This window comes from Hyla sarda, chromosome 10 (assembly GCF_029499605.1).
Source record: "Hyla sarda isolate aHylSar1 chromosome 10, aHylSar1.hap1, whole genome shotgun sequence".
In the NCBI taxonomy this organism is placed as follows: domain Eukaryota; kingdom Metazoa; phylum Chordata; class Amphibia; order Anura; family Hylidae; genus Hyla; species Hyla sarda.
This window is the reverse complement of record NC_079198.1, coordinates 135,288,183-135,310,867: the sequence shown is the minus strand read 5'-3', so window position 1 is coordinate 135,310,867 and position 22,685 is coordinate 135,288,183. Positions and strand designations below refer to the sequence as shown.

At 42.1% G+C, this 22,685-nt stretch overlaps 1 protein-coding gene across 1 annotated transcript in view; it reads right to left on the bottom strand.

Annotated features, from left to right (window-relative positions):
* Positions 1-22,685, bottom strand: part of TTC34 (tetratricopeptide repeat domain 34) — an 86,764-nt gene that overhangs the window by 46,587 nt on the left and 17,492 nt on the right. Inside the window, exons 4-5 of the mRNA XM_056544303.1 lie at positions 15,888-16,080; positions 12,542-12,708 (exon numbers count right to left, since the gene is read on the bottom strand). Coding sequence (XP_056400278.1) covers positions 12,542-12,708; positions 15,888-16,080 — 360 coding nt within the window. The remainder of the gene's footprint in view (positions 1-12,541; positions 12,709-15,887; positions 16,081-22,685) is intronic.

Below are 22,685 nucleotides of genomic sequence, written 5' to 3'. Positions count from 1 at the left end.
AATGTCTACAAGAGGTAAAAAAGACCATGAACTGGAGACAGAAAGGACATCTGCTTTATAAAAACAAACAACAACAAAGAAAAAAGTCACTAAAAGGGAGAAAACAGCATGAAAAAAAACCACGGCATGTTGTATGGTATCACTATTGACTCCCAACTACCATTGGCTAGAGAGTGCCCCCAAAACTTCAGGTTACATGCCTTTCTGATGCACCTTAAAGGGGTACACTGCCCCAAGCCATCTTATCTTGTAGCCAAAGTATAGGGGTTAAGATTTCTGATCGTGGGGGTCCTGCTGCTGGGACAGAGCTGGAAGGAGGGGTATAACTACTATATATTCTGATCCCATAGAGATAGCAGCAGTTTACAGACAGAGCTGGAGGGGAGGTGTATAACTACTATATATTCTGATCCCATAGAGATAGCAGCAGTATACATATAGAGCTGGAGGGGAGGGGTATAACTACTATATATTCAGATCCCATAGAGATAGCAGCAGTATACAGACAGAGCTGGAGGGGAGGGGTATAACTACTATATATTCTGATCCCATAGAGATAGCATCAGTATACAGATAGAGCTGGAGGGAGGGGTATAACTACTATATATTCTGATCCCATAGAGATAGCAGCAGTATACAGATAGAGCTGGAGGGGAGGTGTATAACTACTATATATACTGATCCCATAGAGATAGCAGCAGTATACAGATAGAGCTGGAGGGGAGGTGTATAACTACTATATATACTGATCACATAGAGATAGCAGCAGTATACAGATAGAGCTGGAGGGGAGGTGTATAACTATTATATATACTGATCACATAGAGATAGCAGCAGTATACAGATAGAGATGGGAGGCGAGGGGTCTGATAGGTCCTCCAGGACTGAACACTTCCTCTGACCTATTAAGCACTGTGATTTTCTGTGTGTCAGACTGTTGATCACATGACCCAGTTACAGTAATTGAACACATAGATGCAGTAGTGCTAAAATTAAACAAGTAGTGCGGTAGGATAGTAGGTCTGCCTTATAGGAAGAAAAAGTATAAACATTAGACATTTAACATTAGAACATCCCTATAGTGGGAGGAGCTAAACTAGACCAACCCTGGACCAATCAAAGCGTCTGAATATTATATATAATCTATCACCTCCTACCTATGTGATCCTTCTATAAATACAAACATTTAAATAGAAGAATATTTCTGCATTTCATTATCCTCCTGAGTCGCCATTAATACGTTTATTGCAGTTATTGCCGTTAAGGTTCTAAATCTGCGCCGCCGCCGTCCCCGGAGAAAGACGATAAAAAGAAGAGGCAGAAATGGCGCCATCTTAATGAGGTCTCGGCTTCCATCAGGGAGGAATAAAGTCTATTGTGAGCGATTGTAATAACGTTACCTAGCGCCTCCCGCAGTCATTACTCCGCCATTATACCTGCTGCGGGACCTCTGCTGCCCCCTCTTCATATCAATGGCGGCAATAATAACGCGGCCGACTCCTGAAGGGTCTACGACATTATAAAGGGAAATACAATAAAAAGGGAAAATTGTCTAGTTTTATTTTTCTATTAATAAATTGTAATATGTTTGTAGGTTTGTCTAATTAAAAAGGGCATTCTGGGAGATAAATATCAATACTACTAATAATAATAATAAATATTAATACCCCCCCCCCCACACCAACCAGATTATTGAGAGGCCGAGGTGTCCGTAGCATCACATACCTGGCATTGCACATTGTCCTATTTACATGAGTATTATCCCTGTACTGTGACATCACTGTGTGTATTATCCCTGTACTGTGACATCACTGTGTATTATCCCTGTACTGTGACATCACTGTGTGTATTATCCCTGTCCTGTGACATCACTGTGTGTATTATCCCTGTCCTGTGACATCACTGTGTGTATTATGCCTGTACTGTGACATCACTGTGTGTATTATCCCAGTACTGTGACATCACTGTGTGTATTATCCCTGTACTGTGACATCACTGTGTGTATTATCCCTGTACTGTGACATCACTGTGTGTATTATCCCTGTACTGTGACATCACTGTGTATTATCCCTGTACTGTGACATCACTGTGTATTATCCCTGTACTGTGACATCACTGTGTATTATCCCTGTACTGTGACATCACTGTGTATTACCCCTGTACTGTGACATCACTGTGTATTACCCCTGTACTGTGACATCACTGTGTATTATCCCTGTACTGTGACATCACTGTGTATTATCCCTGTACTGTGACATCACTGTGTATTATCCCTGTACTGTGACATCACTGTGTGTAATCCCTGTACTGTGACATCACTGTGTGTAATCCCTGTACTGTGACATCACTGTGTGTATTACCCCTGTACTGTGACATCACTGTGTATTATCCCTGTACTGTGACATCACTGTGTATTATCCCTGTACTGTGACATCACTGTGTATTACCCCTGTACTGTGACATCACTGTGTATTATCCCTGTACTGTGACATCACTGTGTGTATTATCCCTGTACTGTGACATCACTGTGTATTATTCCTGTACTGTGACATCACTGTGTGTATTACCCCTGTACTGTGACATCACTGTGTATTATCCCTGTACTGTGACATCACTGTGTATTATCCCTGTACTGTGACATCACTGTGTATTATCCCTGTACTGTGACATCACTGTGTATTATCCCTGTACTGTGACATCACTGTGTGTATTATCCCTGTACTGTGACATCACTGTGTATTATCCCTGTACTGTGACATCCCTGTGTGTATTATCTCTGTACTGTGACATCACTGTGTGTATTATCCCTGTACTGTGACATCACTGTGTATTATCCCTGTACTGTGACATCACTGTGTATTATTCCTGTACTGTGACATCACTGTGTATTATCCCTGTACTGTGACATCACTGTGTATTATCCCTGTACTGTGACATCACTGTGTGTATTATCCCTGTACTGGGACATCACTGTGTGTATTATCCCTGTACTGTGACATCACTGTGTGTATTATCCCTGTACTGTGACATCACTGTGTGTATTATCCCTGTACTGTGACATCACTGTGTGTATTATCCCTGTACTGTGACATCACTGTGTGTATTATCCCTGTACTCTGTGACATTACTCTGTGTATTATCCCTGTACTGTGACATCACTGTGTATTATTCCTGTACTGTGACATCACTGTGTATTATCCCTGTACTGTGACATCACTGTGTATTATCCCTGTACTGTGACATCACTGTGTGTATTATCCCTGTACTCTGTGACATTACTCTGTGTATTATTCCTGTACTGTGACATCACTGTGTGTATTATCCCTGTACTGTGACATCACTGTGTATTATTCCTGTATTGTGACATCACTGTGTATTATCCCTGTACTGTGACATCACTGTGTATTATCCCTGTACTGTGACATCACTGTGTGTATTATCCCTGTACTGGGACATCACTGTGTGTATTATCCCTGTACTGTGACATTACTGTGTATTATCCCTGTACTGTGACATCACTGTGTGTATTATCCCTGTACTCTGTGTATTATCCCTGTACTGTGACATCACTGTGTATAGTATCCCAATCCCTGTCCCTTTCCTCCCACAGAAGAGAAGGACGTCCTCCTCCACATGAAAATGACCGGACTTTGAGGAGATGTTTGTCCCTGAATCTTTGACCTATTGCACCATATCCCTTAGGTGAAGCTGCGGCCGGCGTCCTGGAGTTACCTTCCTCCCTGATATCTTCTCACATCTAAGCTCGGCTAATAGTCTTACTAATAATATAAGAACAATGTCTGCTGGATTGTGCGCTGCCGGCGTACTTTACAACGTGAGAACAATGAGCGTTGTGTGCCGCCATCTGCAATACCATCTCTGGTGCCAACACCAAACAATGACTGGTCTGCCCACCCAATACTGGGTACAGAAGAAGCCACATAATCAGCAAGAAGCTGAGATACAGTAAGAATCTTTTGGCCCTCCCAATGTCACCAAACTACAACTCCCAGCACTGCAACAGAATTTCCGTGCAGAATTTTCTTCCTCCGTGTTCCGACGTGTGAACATGGCCTTATAGGCGTCAGAATAAGCAGATACATATTTTGTTTATAAAAAAAAAAGTTTTATAAATTCTTTTAAAATCGTCTAATAAAACAAAACCTAAATAAACTGGGTATCATTCTAACCGTATGGACCTACAGAATAAGGATAACCTGTCATTATTACCTAAAGACGCATTGCTGAGAAGCTAAAAACATTAAACTTTTGCAAAATGTATTTTTTTTTGCTTGTAATTTCACCCAGCTAACAATTATAAAAATAAATAAATAAATAATTTACATAATTACATAAGTGTATAAAAAAATTACACTGCTCAAAAAACATAAAAGTAACACTAAGATAACACGTCCTAGATGGGAATGAATGAACTAATCGTATGAAATACTTTTGTCTTTACATAGTTGAGTGCGCTGACAACAAAATCACACAAAAATTATCAATGGAAATCAAATGTATGAACCCATGGAGGTCTGGATATGGAGTCACCCTCAAAATCACAGTGGAAAAGCACACTACAGGCCGATCCAACTTTATGTAATGTCCTTAATACAAGTCCCAATGAGGCTCAGTAGTGTGTGTGGCCTCCACGTGCCCGTATGACCTCCCTACAACGCCTGGGCATGATCCTGATGAGGTGGAGGATGGTCTCCTGAGGGATGTCCTCCCAGACCTGGACTAAAGCATCCGCCAACTCCTGGACAGTCTGTGGTGGATGGAGCGAGACGTCCCAGATGTGTTCAATCGGATTCAGGGGAACGGGCGGCCAGTCCATAGCATCAATGCCTTCCTCTTGTAGGAACTGCTGACACACTCCAGCCACATGAGGTCTAGCATTGTCTTGTATTAGGAGGAACCCAGGGCCAACCGCACCAGCATATGGTCTCACAAGGGGTCTGAGGATCTCATCTCGGTACCTAATGGCAGTCAGGCTACCTCTGGCAAGCACATGGAGGGCTGAGTGGCCCCCCAAAGAAATGCCACACCACATTATTACTGACCCACTGCCAAACCAGTCATGCTGGAGGATGTTGCAGGCAGCAGAACGTTCTCCACGGCGTCTCCAGACTCTGTCACATGTGCTCAGTGTGAACCTGCTTTAATCTGACAAGAGCAGAGGGCGCCAGTGGCAAATTTTCCAATCTTGGTGTTCTCTGGTAAATGCCAAACGTCCTGCACGGTGTTGGGCTGTAAGCACAACCCCCACCTGTGGACGTCGGGCCCTCATACCACCCTCATGGAGTCTGTTTCTGACTGTTTGAGTGGACTCATGCACATTTGTGGCCTGCTGGAGGTCATTTTGCAGGGCTCTGGCAGTGCTTCTCCTGCTCCTCCTTGCACAAAAGCGAAGGTAGCGGTCCTGCTGCTGAGTTGTTGCCCTCCTACGTCCTCCTCCACGTCTCCTTATGTACTGGCCTGTCTCCTGATAGTGCCTCCATGCTCTGGACACTACGCTGACAGATACAGCAAACCTTCTTGCCACAGCTCGCATTGATGTGCCATCCTGGATGAGCTGCACATCCTGAGCCACTTGTGTGGGTTGTAGACTCTGTCTCATGTTACCACTAGAGTGAAAGCACCGCCAGCATTCAAAAGTGACCAAAACATCAGCCAGGAAGCAGAGGAACTGAGAAGTGGTCTGTGGTCACCACCTGCAGGACCACTCCTTTATTGGGGGGGGTCTTGCTAATAGCCTATAATTTCCACCTGTTGTCTGTTCCATGTGAAAGTGATTGTCAATCAGTGAGTGGACAGTGGGATTTCACACAAGTGTCAGTGACTTGGAGTTACATTGTGTTGTTTATGTGTTCCCTTTATTTTTTGAGCAGTGTATAAAAATATATATATATATAAATGTGCAAAGATCCAACTGTGGATCTATTATGGCTTAGATCTTCTAGCTGTGGACCTCCAGCTGTTGCAAAACTACAACTCCCGTTGGCTGTCCGGGCATGCTTGGAGTTGTAGTTTTGCAACATCTGAAGTCGCACAGTTTGCAGACCACTGCTCTACGGCGGCCACGGACTATCCGTACGGTGATTGTCTTCTCTGCTCCTCTAATATGTGCATTTACCAGTGACCGCCATTTCCAGCGCACAAAGTGTTCTTCAATAAGCCGCCACTTTTCTTCCCCTATTCTGTGCGTTTCTTGAGGATTGAAGCGGCCTAACCGCCTTAAGTGGGGCCTTCGCTCGGAAAAAAGCCATTTGCGCAGAAAGTGAAATTAGTTAAATGGAACGATGAGCCGTGATTGACCTTGACAAGTGTATTGGTACAAGACGATGCCGGGGAGTGCGAGCACGAACATGTCATTTACAGGCTTTTATATTAATGCGGATGAATCGCTGCAGCTTGTTTTCTTAGCTTTTAAAGAAAAAATAAAAATAAAACACTGAAAAAAAAAGAAAAAAAAATTCAATTGTTTCCTTGGGGGAGGTCACAGATGGCTCTCTCCCTCTTATAGAGATAATTAGAAGTTGTTTTTTTACGTAGCAGAAAGAAAAAAATTTAAATAAAAACAACAACAAAATATAGAAAAGAAATAAACCCACATCTACGCTGTCAAGACTGAAGCCTTTTTGGAAGACGATCTGATCTTTTATACTTCCAGTTGTTCCCTACTTCTTATTAATGTACTGTATATACTCTAGTATAAGCCGTTCCAAATATAAGCCGAGGTCCCTAATTTCACCCCAAAAACATAGGGAAAAAAATAAAAAATTGACTCGACTATAAGCCTAGGGTGGGAAATACATCATCCCCCCATGTAATCATCCCCCCCCTGTCATCATCCAGACTCCCATCATCATCAACACCCTTGTCATCATCACCCCGTCATCATCACCCTCGTCATCACCCCCCCCCCCCTTCATTATCACTGCCTGTCAATCCCTTCATCATCATCCAGACTCCCCCTATTGTTTTCTACTCACCTCCCCAGTTGTTGCTTTCTCGGTGGGAAGGAAGGGAGAGCTGGTCCAGGCCGTCCAACTTCACCGGGAGGCCCTCTTCTCCGCTCCGGGCCGGCCACGGACTAGTGATGTTGCATTGATGGCTATGTGCAGGGAAGTCCATGATATCCCTGCGCATGAACGTCCCTGCCCGGTGGCGTCAATGCAGCGTCACTAGTTCGGGGCCGGCCCCGATGCAGAGAAGATGGCCTCCAGGTGAAGATGGACAGCCCGGAACGACTAACCCTCCCACCGGACGGTCCCTGCAGCATAGAGGGCCGAAGATGGATGGCCTGGCCCATTCCCTCACAGCTATGCCAGAAACTTTTTTAGGTTCATTTTTGTTCACTTGAGTATAAGCCGAGGGGGGCGTTTTCAGCACAAAAAAATCATGCTAAAAAACTCGGCTTATACTCGAGTATATACGGTATATAAAAGGAAGGTTAGACAGACTGCAATACGACCGCAGGATCAGACTACACCAGGTTTGCTTGTAGTCTGTTGCCGTGGAGACACATAGTTCTGTATATACAAAATAAGTCTGCTGTTATGTTACTCTGTGCTCTTTGCTTCCCCCAATTGTTAATCTACAGTAGTTTTCTCCCAACCAGGGGTGCCTCCAGCTGTTGTAAAACTACAACTACCAGCATGCCCAGAAACGTGTGCAGCATAAATTCCAGTGATCGGTTTTCTTGGGATCAGTTTAAGTGTGAATCCACATTAGATGGGAAAGTCCAGTGATCGAGTGATTTGGGCTGATCATCAGGGGGTAGAGAAGCCGGGGACAGGATTTCACTGCCAACCTTAGAGGATTTTCCTATGTAACGGTGTGAAGGCGAATGGTGCGAGGAGAAACATCCAGAGAAAGGAGATATTGAGGATGGAAACAATTTGCCAAAAAGTTCACAGGAGGATGTTCGGAATCGTTTCGACGAACAGGAGGAGCACAGTCAGGAAACTGCAGTCGAATACAAAGATAATGTCCAACTAATGTGTCCAAACCCCAAATTCACCAATCCTTAGTATGGATGGACAATATCAGCAGATGATTTTGTGACGAAGAAAAACAGAAAGGTGAGATCACTGAGCAGTGGAGAAACATGACCTGGTCAGATGGATCCAGATCTCTATAGAGAAACATGGCCTGGTCAGATGGATCCAGATCTCTGTGGAGAAACATGATCTGGTCAGAGGGATCCAGATGTCTGTGGAGAAACATGGCCTGGTCAGATGGATCCAGATCTCTATAGAGAAACATGGCCTGGTCAGATGGATCCAGATCTCTATAGAGAAACATGGTCTGGTCAGATGGATCCAGATCTCTATGAGGAAACATGACCTGGTCAGATGGATCCAGATCTGTATAAAGAAACATGGCCTGGTCAGATGGATCCAGATCTCTATAAAGAAACATGGCCTGGTCAGATGGATCCAGATCTCTATGAGGAAACATGACCTGGTCAGATGGATCCAGATCTCTGTGGAGAAACATGTCCTGGTCAGATGGATCCAGATCTCCATAGAGAAACATGGCCTGGTCAGATGGATCCAGATCTCTATAGAGAAACATGGCCTCATCAGATGGATCCAGATCTCTATAAAGAAACATGGCCTGGTCAGATGGATCCAGATCTCCATAGGGAAACATGGCCTGGTCTGATGGATCCAGATCTCTATAGAGAAACATGGCCTGGTCAGATGGATCCAGATCTCTATAGAGAAACATGGCCTGGTCTGATGGATCCAGATCTCTATAGAGAAACATGGCCTGGTCAGATGGATCCAGATCTCTGTGGAGAAACATGGCCTGGTCAGATGGATCCAGATCTCTGTGGAGAAACATCTCCTGGTCAAATGGATCCAGATATCTATAGAGAAACATGGCCTGGTCAGATGGATCCATATCTCTGTGGCACCATGCTAATGAAGGGCACAATTAAGTGTGAACAGTACAGGCTGGTGGAGGAGGTGCAGTGATGGTGGTGGGGGGGATGTTTTCTTGGCACACCCTCGCTCCTCTGATACCTGTGGATGGACATTTGGACAGAGTTTATCTAAACATTTTGGCAAACCAAGTTCACCGATCCATGGCAGTTGACAATGGTCACATAGTCATGGATTGGCTCTATGAACAGAACAGCAAGTTTATCTTGAAATGGCCTTCACAGTCCCCACATTTTAATCCTATTCACATGTCAAGGAGAGGAAGATTGGGCTGTTAAGAATAGGACCTCCACATGGGCCGATATCACTGAGGAACTATTAAATCACCTAGTGGAAACTATGGAAACTACCCAAGTTGCATTGCTACAAAAGTAAACGCACACAAACAGTGCTCAAATAAAAGCCAAAATAATGCTTCTACACTGCTGTATATTAATATTAGGGGTCCGGAGGGTCCTAGGCCTGGGATATCCAAGGTGCCTCATTTGGCAGGGGTGACTGACACTACCTGGAGAGTTGGAGAAGGTCCTTATCACCACCAAGAACAACCCCGAGAGGTATCTTCTTGGACTTTCCATCAGACATTTTATTGAAGGACACTAGTCAGACTCTCTTCAGTCATAATAGGAAACTACTGTATAGTTTAAACAGGAGAGAAGATTTAAAGGTGTTGTCCGCCCCTAGACATCTTATCCCCTATCCAAAGGATAGGGGATAAGATGTTTGATCGAGGGGATCCCGCTGCTGGAGACCCCCGCGATGTTGGTTGCGACACCCCAGTCATTCGGTGCACGGAGTGAACTTCGCTCCGTGCCGGATGACTGGTGATGCGGGGCGGAGGCTTGTAACTTCACGGCCAGGACCCTCATGATGTCACGCCCCCTCCCATAGACTTGCATTTGGGGGGGCGTGGCTGTGACATCACAAGCATGCGTGGCCATGACGTCACGAGCCTCCGGCGCTGCACCCGACGCTCGGGGGTCCTGAGTAGCGGAACCCCCTCGATCAGACATTTTATCACCCATCCTTTGTATAGGGGACAAGATGTTTAGGGGCGGAGTACCCCTTTAAGTTGCTTCCTGTAATTAAAAAAAAGCTACAATCCGTCTGTTTACGGCTGAAGCTCTGTTACATTGTATCATAATAGAGGACGCTTATCTTTTTTGATAAAACACAATGAGCGAATTTCCTTCCAGTCGCAGTTTCTTTGATTCATGGACCTGCTGGGCACACGGGGAGAGGATGCCAAGTCCGAGCGGCTCAGATGGGAACATCACAAGACGTGTGGGTCTCCCGGCGATAAGAAAATAATCATTTACCTTGAGAACGCCATTGTTTCTGGTTCCCATGGCTGAATCGGCTGGACATTACCATTTATAATCTTTACTAACGCCAGGAACAGTTGAGCATTTGCCACCGAGCTCCGGCCGAGGGTCAATTCATCAGCTCCAGTTTTATATGGCTCGAGTTCAATGGTGCAGACGATGAAGAACAATACACGGTGCCCATAGTGTGCATGAGAAGAACTGCCAAGGAGAGGGTAGGGCGGATATTGCTCCATTACATCTGAAATAACATAGGCGGCAATGCTGCAAATAATCTAGATTTAGAGTCTCTTTCCGCTTTGTGTATGCAGCAGTGGCGGATCCAGAGTCTAATCTCGGGAGGGGCACGATCAGGCTATATTTGCACGGGGAATCTCCGCACGTAAAATCTCATCACATGGAATAGTGGGCACTTGAGGGGGGGGGGATGCGCAATTGGCCCGTTGTCACCCCCTGGAACCGCCCCTGGTATACAGCCACTATGCAGATCGATTACTTCCCGCTCTTCTACTGTCTGTACATTAGGAGGAAATAGTAGGCGGTAATGTCGAATGGCAGGTTAGATGGCGAGATGGAGAAACGCATTAGGCCAGATTTGTAACTGAACCGGAATTTAGGCTGCAGCCACATGTGGATAAAACCAGTCCCAGTGGCGGCTCAATGGCTGTGTACATTTGCTGGTAAATCATATGCAGCCATTGGCCATCGCATATAACTGTGGCTTTATCCCAGTGGTCTCAACCTTTGGCCCTCCAGACAGGGATGGTGCAAGGATTTTTGCCACCCTAACAAACCTCCTCCTCATGTAATCTCCTTACTACTGGGCTGACACACTGTAACAAACCTCCTCCTCCTCATGTAATCTCCTTACTACTGGGGTGACACACTGTAACAAACCTCCTCCTCATGTAATCTCCTTACTACTGGGGTGACACACTGTAACAAATCTCCTACTCATGTGAAAGCGGTTCTGGCACGTGCTTCTTTTTGCTGGCTAGTTACTAACTTTCTTGCAGCAGGCAGAGCATTTTTTTGGGCTGTTCGGGCATGCTGGGAGTTGAATTTTTGCAACATCTGGAGGTGGGGCTAGTTCTGCCTAGAGCGCCCTTTTGATGTATATGTATATAGAGGTAGGTAGATAGATATATATCTCTATATATGCAGCAAAAGGAGAATACAGCAGCATACTGCTAGCACAAAGATATAGATAAAACATGAGTATATAGATGAAACATGAGTATATAGATAGAACATGAGAAGCTATACAGCTGTAGTGCAACAAATGAAAATATGAAATTATGAAACAGTGAGGTACTTAGCTTGCAAATTTGGCAGCCAAATAGCTTGGACCGTCCCACCACGGTAAGGTGACCTCATTTTGGGATGGACCCTACACTATGAATATGCCTCTATACGGGGGAGTGGCTACCTCCATGTTGGCTCCTGCACCCCACCCACCTATATCAGGTGTATATAAGGTGCCTTGGATGTTTCAGATCCTGCAATGCCTGCTGAACTGTTCACACAGAGGCATATTCATAGTGTAGGGTCCGTCCCAAAATGAGGTCACCTTACCGTGGTGGGACGGTCCAAGCTATTTGGCCGCCAAATTTGCAAGCTAAGTACCTCACTGTTTCATAATTTCATCATTTCCTATTTTCATTTGTTGCATTACAGCTGTATAGCTTTTCATGTTTTATCTATATACTCATGTTTTATCTATATACTCATGTTTTATCTATATACTCATGTTTTATCCATATCTTTGTGCTAGCAGTGTGCTGCTGTATTCTCCTGTTGCTGTATATTTAGCCCAGCAGCCTGCACCTGTAAGCCAGGTCCATATAATAGTTTGGAATCCAATAGTGCTGGCCAACTTATTCTTTGGTTATATATCTATATACAGTGTTCTCCAAATAGTGGGCCTCCAGCTGTAGCAAAACTACAACTCCCAGCTTGCCAAGACAGTCTCTGGCTGTCCGGGCATGCTGGGAGATGTAGTTTTGCAACAGCATTCTTCTAGAAAAACATAGCTGCTTTGTTTTATAAAAGCATCACTCTTGTCCTCAGGTTGTGTGTGGTATTACAACAACTCTGCTCCATGCACTTTAATGTCAGTGAGCTGCAATACCACACACAACCTGATGACAAGAGTGGCGCCGTTTCTGGAAACAAAAAAAAAAAGCAACTATGTTAATCTAATCCTGGAAATTCCATTTAGAGGGTGGAGAACCCCTTGAATACAAACTATAACGTTACCTTTTGCTGGTTAAGGGTTGAGTATACTAGGCTCTTTCCACATAGCGCCTCCACGCTGCCAGGTTCCTCCTTCAGAACAGCGTTGAGGTCATATATTGCCGTTTTCTCTTGTCCCAGCTGCCCGTAACATCTGGCTCTGGCCAATAAAGAGTCCCTGGCGTGTCCTCCTGATACAGAAGAGACGTAAGAACGTTACAAATGTTATCTTCTCCCCCCCCCCTTACATTATACACAGCTATGAGAGCAATGTGCTGGGTCAGACAGATGGGAAAGCCATTGACTCCACCTCTACCGAAACACTTGCACCACAAACCACGAGACTGTCATACCAAAATTATTTAGTGTTTTGTCTGCTTGTTTCCATCTTTACTGATTGTAAAAAATTTATTATTCTACTACTTCTACAAGTAATGAAAACAATTTAATAAACAACAACAATCATTAAAAAAAAACACAAAATATATTAATGTATTAATAATAAAAATAATATGAAACAATATATTAAAATTAGGAAAGTATTGTAATTTGATAACTATTATAATAATATAAAATAGTAATAATAATAATTACAACTATTAATATTATAAAATAAAAAAGTTAAGTTAGAAAAATATTGTAAGATAAATAATTGTTCTAATAATTATGATACTACTACTACTACTAATAATAATAATAATAATAATAAAAACAATAGTAACAATAATACTAATAAAAATAATATGAAATAATATAGTAAAATTTGGAAAGTATTGTAATTTAATAACTATTCTAATAATAATAAATAATATAAAATAGTAATAATAATAATAACAACAATTAATATTATAAAATAAAAAAGTAAAATTAGAAAAATATTGTAAGATAAATAATTGTTCTAATAATTATAATACTATTACTAACAATAATAAAAACAATAGTAACAATAATAATAAAAATAATATTAATATAAACTAATGAATTAAAATTAGAAAAGTATTGTAATATTAATAATAACTGTTTTTATATTAATAATATAAAACTATACAAATGAAATAATATTATTATTATAAAATAATTAAGTAAAATTAGAAAAGTATTGTAATATAAATATATAATAAAAATAATAATATGAAACAAAATTATTATTGTAAAATAAAGTAAAATTTTAAAATTTTTATTTCATTATAACTTTAGTTATTGCTAAATAACCTAATAATAGTAATAATAATATAAAATATTAAAGTCAAATTTGAATAATATTGTAATATATATATATATAATAATAAATACTACTAAATATTATTATTACGGTATAAAATAATAAAGTAAATATTGTATTGTAATATAAAATAAATAATACTTGTTCTAGTAATAATAATAATAATAATAATAATATAAAAACTATACAATTATAATAATCATGATAATGATATAGTAAAATTATAACCGTATTTAAAAAAATAAATATTAAAAAATAAATGTATAATTATTTTGGGGGGAAAAAAAAGGAAAGCAGAGTAAGATGTCTAAAGCGTTCCTCTAATGAAAATGCGAAGTACTGTCCTTTTTTTTAAATCAGCGAGGATTTCAGAACGGGCGCCGAAACACCTAAAAGAGATGCTGTTCTCCCCGCCACGTATCACTATTCATAAGAGACGGAGTTTGCCGCTCTGTGATCACAGCAGCCCTCTCCAGTGGTAGACCCAGCATAGTGCTATCCGATGGGTGCTATAGAGATGAAGCAGGAAGCTCCGCCTCATATCACAGACGGGGAGCGGGAAGAAGGACGCCCTGTTCTGGGGTTTAGGTGCCATGTCAATAAGAAAAATTACTATCATGAACGTTGTTATCCAATTAGAGGGGCACTTTAAAGTGGTACTCCGCCCCTTGATATCTTATCCCCTATCCAAAGGATAGGGGACAAGATGTTTGATCGCGTGGGTCCGGCCATTGGGACCCCTCGCAATCTCTGTCCCGGCACCCCGGCGTTCTGAACTATGTGAGGGGGTGTGATGGCCCCCAAAACTGGCATTCTGGCAATAAAAGTTCAGAACACCAGGGTGCCGGGCCGGAGATCAGCTGGACCACTCACGATCAGAAATCTTATCCCCTATGCTTTGAAAAGGGGCTAAGATGTCTAGGGGTGGAGTACCCCTTTAACAACTTGTTACTAAAGGACGACTCAAGGGCTTCTATTTATTGGTGCTGAATGTATTAAATTGAGGGCACCAGAAAAGGTGCATGTACGGCGCAAATTCATATAAGGCTCCATCACTGTCCGTTCTGCTGCTGGGACAACCAATGATCAGCTGCCATGATGAAGGTACAATTGCTCATTTTGCTAACAGAACCACCACAGGTAAAAATAAGTATTACACCTTTCTGATGGAGACAAATATGTAATACACAGATGGGTCAAGTCCTCCAGAACTGGAAACGCTCTTTGTAGCAGCTCTCTACTACTCTTACTAGTCGCTACATCAAGATTGAAGGGAATGTGTCGTCAGAAAATGGCCTTTTTATGATAAACATATTTTTGGTGATACCCCCTCACCCCCAACTTTCCATTTTACTTTCTATATTTCAAAATAATCCTAAAATCTTGCAATTTTCAGTCTGGCCACTAAGGCCTAAAACTAATCTAAGACTTCTTGTTCTGTCTGTGATGATAAGGAGGAGGCAGCTGGAAGGCGAACCTGTACAGGATTACAGTGATAGAGGACACCAGTAGGTAATGAACACACTAGCTGTTGCTCACAGCTCAGTGTCCCCCTCTGTGTTGAATGACTTCTGCAAAGGTCACCGAGCATGCCCAGAAACCATTCCTATTAATGTCAACTGGACAGCGCCTGTCTGTTGTTCTCTATGTTCATGGAGCCTGTTGTTAGGCATAGCTCAGGCAAGATGTCTGCCGCCAAAATAATGTACAAATAAATTAAATAAATAAAAATATTAGAAAAAGAAACTAGAAAGAGATAAGAAAACAAAAAACAAACATGTCTCAGTATTTTCCCCTAATCAGTTAAAAATAAAATAAAAAAATCTTCCAGAAACAGCGCCACTCTTGCCCTCAGGTTGTGTGTGGTATTGCAGCTCAGTTACATTGAAGTGAATGGAGTGGAGTTGTAATACCACACAAAACCTGGAGGACTGGGGTGTCGCTATTTCTGGGAGAAAGCTGTGAGCTGTGAGTATAGTTTTGCAACAGCTGGAGGCACACTAGTTGGAAATCACTACCCTATCCCATAGATAGCGGATAGCTTTTTTAAACCAGCCTTCCATTTTCTAAAGAGGTTTATCATTTCCTATGTTCCTTTACTTCACCTGTAAAATTTGTCTTGTGAGAAAATACCTTTTTTTTTTTTACCTGACGCAATAATAGCGAAGGACAGGTAGGCGACGGCTTCCTTCAGATACGCCTCCCCTTGTCTGCTGCGCAGAATCGCCATAGCCTTAGAATGACAGTGATTCTGCATCAATTTACGGTCGTCTTCCTTGAAGATATCCATGATGGGGAGGAGGCAGGAGGTGTCACCCAACTGGATAACTTTCTTTATGAGCTAATAAAAAAATAATTACATAAAAAATACATAAATAAATGAATAAATGTATATATTATCTAAATATATTCACACACACACATACAGTGGGGCAAAAATAAAGTATTTAGTCAGCCACCAATTGTGTAAGTTCTCCCCCTTATAAAGATGAGGCTGTAATTGTCATCATAGGTTATAACCTCAACTATGAGAGACAGAATGAGAAAAAAAATCCATAAAATCACATTGTCTGATTATTAAAGAATTTATTTGCAAATGATGGTGGAAAATAAGTATTTGGTCAATAACAAAAGTTCCTCTCAATACTTTGTTATATCCCCTTTGTTTGAGGTCAAACGTTTTCTGTCTTCACAAGGTTCTCACACAATGTTGCTGGTATTTTGGCCCATTCCTCCATGCAGATCTCCTCTAGAGCAGTGATGTTTTGGGGCTGTCACTGGGCAACACAGACTTTCAACTCCCTCCAAAGGTTTTCTATGGGCTTGAGATCTGGAGACTGGCTAGGCCACTACAGGACCTTGAAATGCTTCTTATGAAGCCACTCCTTCATTGCCCGGGCAGTTTGTTTGGGATCATTGTCATGCTGAAAGACCCAGCCATGTTTCATCTTCAATGCCCTTCAATGCCACTATAAATCTCACGATACATGGCCCCATTCATTCTTTCCTTTACACGGATCAGTCGTACTTGTCCCTTAGAAGAATAACAGCCCCAAAGCCTGATGTTTCCACCCCCATGCTTCACAGTAGGTATGGTGTTCTTTGGATGCAACTCAGCATTCTTTTTCCTCTAAACACGATGAGTTTTTACCAAAAAGTTCTACTTTGGTTTCATCTGATCATATGACATTTTCCCAATCCTCTTCTGGATCATCCAAATGCTCTCTAGAAAACTTCAGATGGGCCCAGACATGTACTGGCTTAAGCAGGGGGACACGTCTGACACTGCATGATTTGAGTCCCTGCCGGCGTAGTGTGTTACTGATGGTAGCCTTTGTTACTTTGATCCCAGCTCAATGCAGGTCATTCACTAGGTCCCCTGTGTGGTTCTAGGATCTTTGATCACCGTCCTTGTGATCACTTTGACACCATGGGGTGAGATCTTGCATGGAGCCCCAGATTGAGGGAGATTATCAGTGGTCTTGTATGTCTTCCATTTTCTAATAATTGCTCCCACAGTTGATTTCTTCACACCAAGCTGCTTGCCTATTGCAGATTCAGTCTTCCCAGCCTGGTGCAGGTCTACAATTTTGTTTCTGGTGTCCTTTGACAGCTCTTTGATCTTGGCCATAGTGGAGTTTGGAGTGTGACTGTTTGAGGTTGTGGACAGGTGTCTTTTATACTGATAACAAGTTCCAACAGGAGCCATTAATACAGGTAATGAGTGGAGGACAGAGGAGACTCTTAAAGAAGAAGTTACAGGTCTGTGAGAGACAGAAATCTTGCTTGTTTGTAGGTGACCAAATACTTATTTTCCACCATAATTTGCAAATAAATTCTTTAAAAATCAGACAATAAGATTTTATGGATATTTTTTTCTCATTCTGTCTCTCATAGTTGAGGTTATAACCTATGATGAAAATTACAGCCTCTCATCTTTATAAGGGGAAGAACTTGCACAATTGGTGGCTGACTAAATACTTTATTTTGCCCCACTGTGTGTGTGTATATATATATATATATATATATATATATATATATATATATATATATATATATATATATATATATACATACATACATACACACGCACCGTATTTAAAAGACAATAATAATAATAATAATTCTGCAGGGCCAGAAAAAGTTTCTGAGCGTATAACACACACATAGACTTTTAGCTAAAAAAATTTGTTTCAAAAATGTGTGTTACATGTTGATAAATACGGTAATTACATAAACAAAAAAATATATAATTTCATTAATAAATAATTACATAAACAGATAAATACAATAAATATATAATTAAATAAACTAAATAAACGAACAAATACATGAATACATACAAGAAGCAATGATTTCCCAAATCCCAGTAATTCTGGGTATCCTCCCTGGGTATCAGGGTTATAGGAGGCCGAAGAATTATTTGCCCCCACAGTGTTTGCTTGAGGATTTTCTTGCCCGGATTTTGGTTATCCTCTTTCCAGTTCAAGTGGTAGAGTGTTCCTGCACAACCCATTAAAAGGGGTACTCCGATGGAAAACTATTTATTTTTTTATCAACTGGTGCCAGAAAGTTAAACAGATTTGTAAATTACTTCTATTTAAAAATCGTAATCCTTCGAGTACTTATCAGCTGCTGTATACTACAGAGGAAATTATTTTCTTTTTTAATTTCTTTCCAGTCTGACCACAGTGCTCTCTGCTGACATCTCTGTCCATGTCAGGAACTGTCCAGAGCAGGAAGAAATCCCCATAGAAAACCTCTTCTGCTCTGGACAGTTCCTGACATGGACAGAGGTGTCAGCAGAGAGCACTGTGGTCAGACTGGAAAGAACTACACAACTTCCTCTGGAGCATACAACAGCTGATAAGTACTAGAAGGATTAAGATTATTAAATTTAAGTCATTTACAAATCTGTTTAACTTTCTGGCAACAGTTAACTTAAAAAAGTTAACAAAAAAAAAGAACTGTTTTCCACAGGAGTACCCCTTTAACTCTCAAACTACAGCAGACATGATAAAGCCATTAGTGATGAGCAATATTTTGCGAATATATAGATGAATATTCGTCAAATATTCGCAAATTTCGAGTATTCGTTATATTCACGTATTCGAGGAAGAAAACAGTGAGGGGGGGGGCAACTTTACTATTGGTTGCTAGGGATGTTGATGATAACCTCTGACAAGTGTATTTGCATCATTCTAAATGGCCCACAAGCAGGGCTGGTTTTAGGCTTAGCGTGGCCCTAGGCAAAATCAAAAGAGGGGCCCCAAAAGTCGTAATAGTGCGCTAAGCAGATTTGCACATTTTTGGTCACTTCAAATACCATAAAAAAGATCTAAAAAAGCAATTGAAAAGTCCCATTAAAACAAAAATAGTACCGATAAAAACTACAAGTCACAGCGCAAAAAATGACCCTCACATCCCCATATAAAGAAAAATAAAAAAGAGTTATAGGGATCAGAATAGTACAATTTTATATTTTTGTGTAGTTCCCCACATTAGGTAGGTAGTACAGTTCCCCCACATTAGGTTGGCAGTATAGTTGCCCCACATTAGGTTGGCAGTATAGTTCCCCACATTAGGTTGGCAGTATAGTTCCCCACATTAGGTTGGCAGTACAGTTCCCCCACATTAGGTTGCCAGTATAGTTCCCCACATTAGGTTGGCAGTATAGTTCCCCACATTAGGTTGGCAGTACAGTTCCCCCACATTAGGTTGGCAGTATAGTTCCCCACATTAGGTTGGCAGTATAGTTCCCCCCACATTAGGTTGGCAGTATAGTTCCCCACATTAGGTTGGCAGTATAGTTCCCCCACATTAGGTTGGCACTATAGTTCCCCCCACATTAGGTTGGCACTACAGTTCCCCCCACATTAGGTTGGCAGTATAGTTCCCCCCACATTAGGTTGGCACTACAGTTCCCCCCACATTAGGTTGGCACTATAGTTACCCCCACATTAGGTTGGCACTATAGTTACCCCCACATTAGGTTGTAGTTCCCCCACATTAGGTTGGCAGTATAGTTCCCCCACATTAGGTAGACAGTATAGTTCCCCCACATTAGGTTGGCAGTATAGTTCCCCCACATTAGGTTGGCAGTGTTCCCCCACATTAGGTGTGCAGTATAGCTCTCCACATTAGGTGTGCAGTATAGCTCTCCACATTAGGTAGGCAGTACGTTCCCCCACATTAGGTTGCAATTCTCCCCCATTAGGTTGGCAGTATGTTCCCCCTGTTAGGTAGGCAGTATAGTTTCCCCACATTAGGTTGGCATTATAGTTCCCCCACATTAGGTTGGCAGTATGTTCCCCTACATTAGGTTTCAGTTCCCCCCCCCATTAGGTAGGCAGTATGTTCCCCCACATTAGGTTGCAGTTTCCCCCCCCCCCCCCCATTAGGTTGGCAGTATATTCCCCCACATTAGGTAGGTAGTATAGTTTCCCCACATTAGGTGCAGTATGTTCCCCCACATTAGGCTGGCAGTATAGTCCCCCCCCATTAGGTTGGCAGTATAGTCCCCCACATTAGGTAGACAGTATAGTTCCCCCACATTAGGTTGGCAGTATAGTTCCCCCACATTAGGTTGGCAGTATAGTTCCCCCACATTAGGTTGGCAGTATAGTTCCCCCACATTAGGTTGGCAATGTGTTCCCCCACATTAGGTAGGCAGTATGTTCCCCTACATTAGGTTGCAGTTCTCCCCCATTAGGTTTGCAGTATAGTTCCCCCACATTAGACTGGCAGTATAGTTTCCCCACATTAGGTGCAGTATGTTTCCCCACATTAGGTGCAGTATGTTCCCCCACATTAGGTTGCAGCCCCCCCCCCCATTAGGTAGGCAGTATGTTCCCCTACATTAGGTTGTAGTCCCCCCCCCCCATTAGGTTGGCAGTATGTTCCCCCAAATTAGGTTGGCAGTATAGTTCCCCTCTTCCCCCCATTTCCTTACCTGGCCGCGCTCCGCAGGCTCAGGTAATGTGGCGGGTCTTGTGGGCTGTGGGGATAATATGATGAGTGACGTGTCCTGCCGGGTCCTCTATGCGGCGTCAGGGACGTCACTCCTCATTTCCTGCAGCCGGAAACAGAACGCTTCATGACACAGTTTTTTTCACTACACCGGCGCTGCAGGAAATGAGGAGTGACGTCCCTGATGCCGCATAGAGGACCCGGCAGGAGACGTCACTCGTCATATTATTCACACAGCATGCAAACCCGCCGTTTTAAAGTGACCGCGGCCGGGTTGCTTATCTTTAACAAGCAGCCGGCGCTGCGGACACTTTAAAACAGTTGCCCCCCCCTACTGAGCATCCGGCAGGAGGCCCCCTGGGGGATGGGGGCCCTAGGAAATTGCCTGGGTTGCCCCCCTAACGCCGGCCCTGCCCACAAGGTAAAAGAAGGAATATGCGCATATGCGGAAAAAAAGCAAATATTCATAATTTCAAATACATAGCGAATATATTCGCAAATTTGCAATATTCGCAATAAAAATTTGAAATGCAAAATTTGCGCCCAACATTAGAAGCCATATACATTCAGTGCCAGAGCAGATTATTAGCGCTACACAAAGTCTACACGTACAGGAGCTCAGGCCTGAGGCAACAATAAAAGTACAGAGCTCTACTGCCATCTGCTGGGAAAGACTAACAATTTGGACCAATGGGTGGAGGGTTGAATTTAGAATTACTATTTACAATTGATCACTAAAGGTGATCACTGAAACCCTGAATTTACCACCCACTAAATAAATTATACACCTAAAAAATTACTTTTCATTTGCCAACATTTAAAATTTGCAGTGTTTGGTCTCCAGTATTGAAATAATAGTGCAGAAAACCGCATGTATCCGCATGCTAAATATTTGTATTCTCATCGCCTCAGGCTGCAGTCCGGAGGACAATATGAACTGGGACTACACTGTTATTAAAAATGTATACACATTACCCCCCCCCCGACGTTTCACCACAAGGCAGTGGCTTTATCAAGGGTTATGGGGTCAATGGCATGTGTTTGAGCTCCGTTTGGGTTTTTATAACCTCCTGTTTAGTGATGTCATCAATAGGAAGTGATCTCACAACAAAAAGGCCAATTCCATTGGTATTCAGTATAATTGACAAACAGCATGGTCCGTTCAAAACTAGTCTTACACATCTCACAATCCATGTCCGTATATATTCGCGAATTTGCGATATTCGCAATAAAAATTTGAAATACAAAATTTGCGCCCAACACTAGAAGCCATATACATTCAGTGCCAGAGCAGATTATTAGCGCTACACAAAGTCTACACGTACAGGAGCTCAGGCCTGAGGCAACAATAAAAGTACAGAGCTCTACTGCCATCTGCTGGGAAAGAGCACACACAACAACTGGCCAAAAATCATTGCATCTGAAGGAAGATACCTTTATAAGGCAAAATATTTCTATAAGGAAATTAGAAAGGGTCAAATATTAAAAGAGGCACTCTAGGTGGATACATGGTGTAATGCCTGGACACTGCATATAACACATTGAATCCGTTTTGGCTTGAGTGCTCAGTGCACAGCAATGACTTGATGGCAACAGTGGTGTGTAAGGCGTCTCCCATCTCATTGAAGTCACTATTGTTCCCTTTTATATGATTAAATAGGCTGAAATATATAAGGCAAAGACTATACCATCACCGAACACATCACAAAATACTCTTCTTTTCATCTGATTCCAAGTAGTTTAGTCCAGCACTTGTTTGCTTATTTAAAGGGGTACTCCAGTGGAAAAGATTTTTTGTTTTTTTAAATGAACTGGTGCCAGAAAGTTAAACAGATTTGTAAATTACTTCTATTAAAAAAATCTTAATCTTTCCAGTACTTATTAGCAGCTGTATGCTACAGAGGAAATTCTTTTCTTTTTGAATTTCTTTTCTGTCTGTCCACAGTGCTCTCTGCTGACACCTGATGCCTATATCAG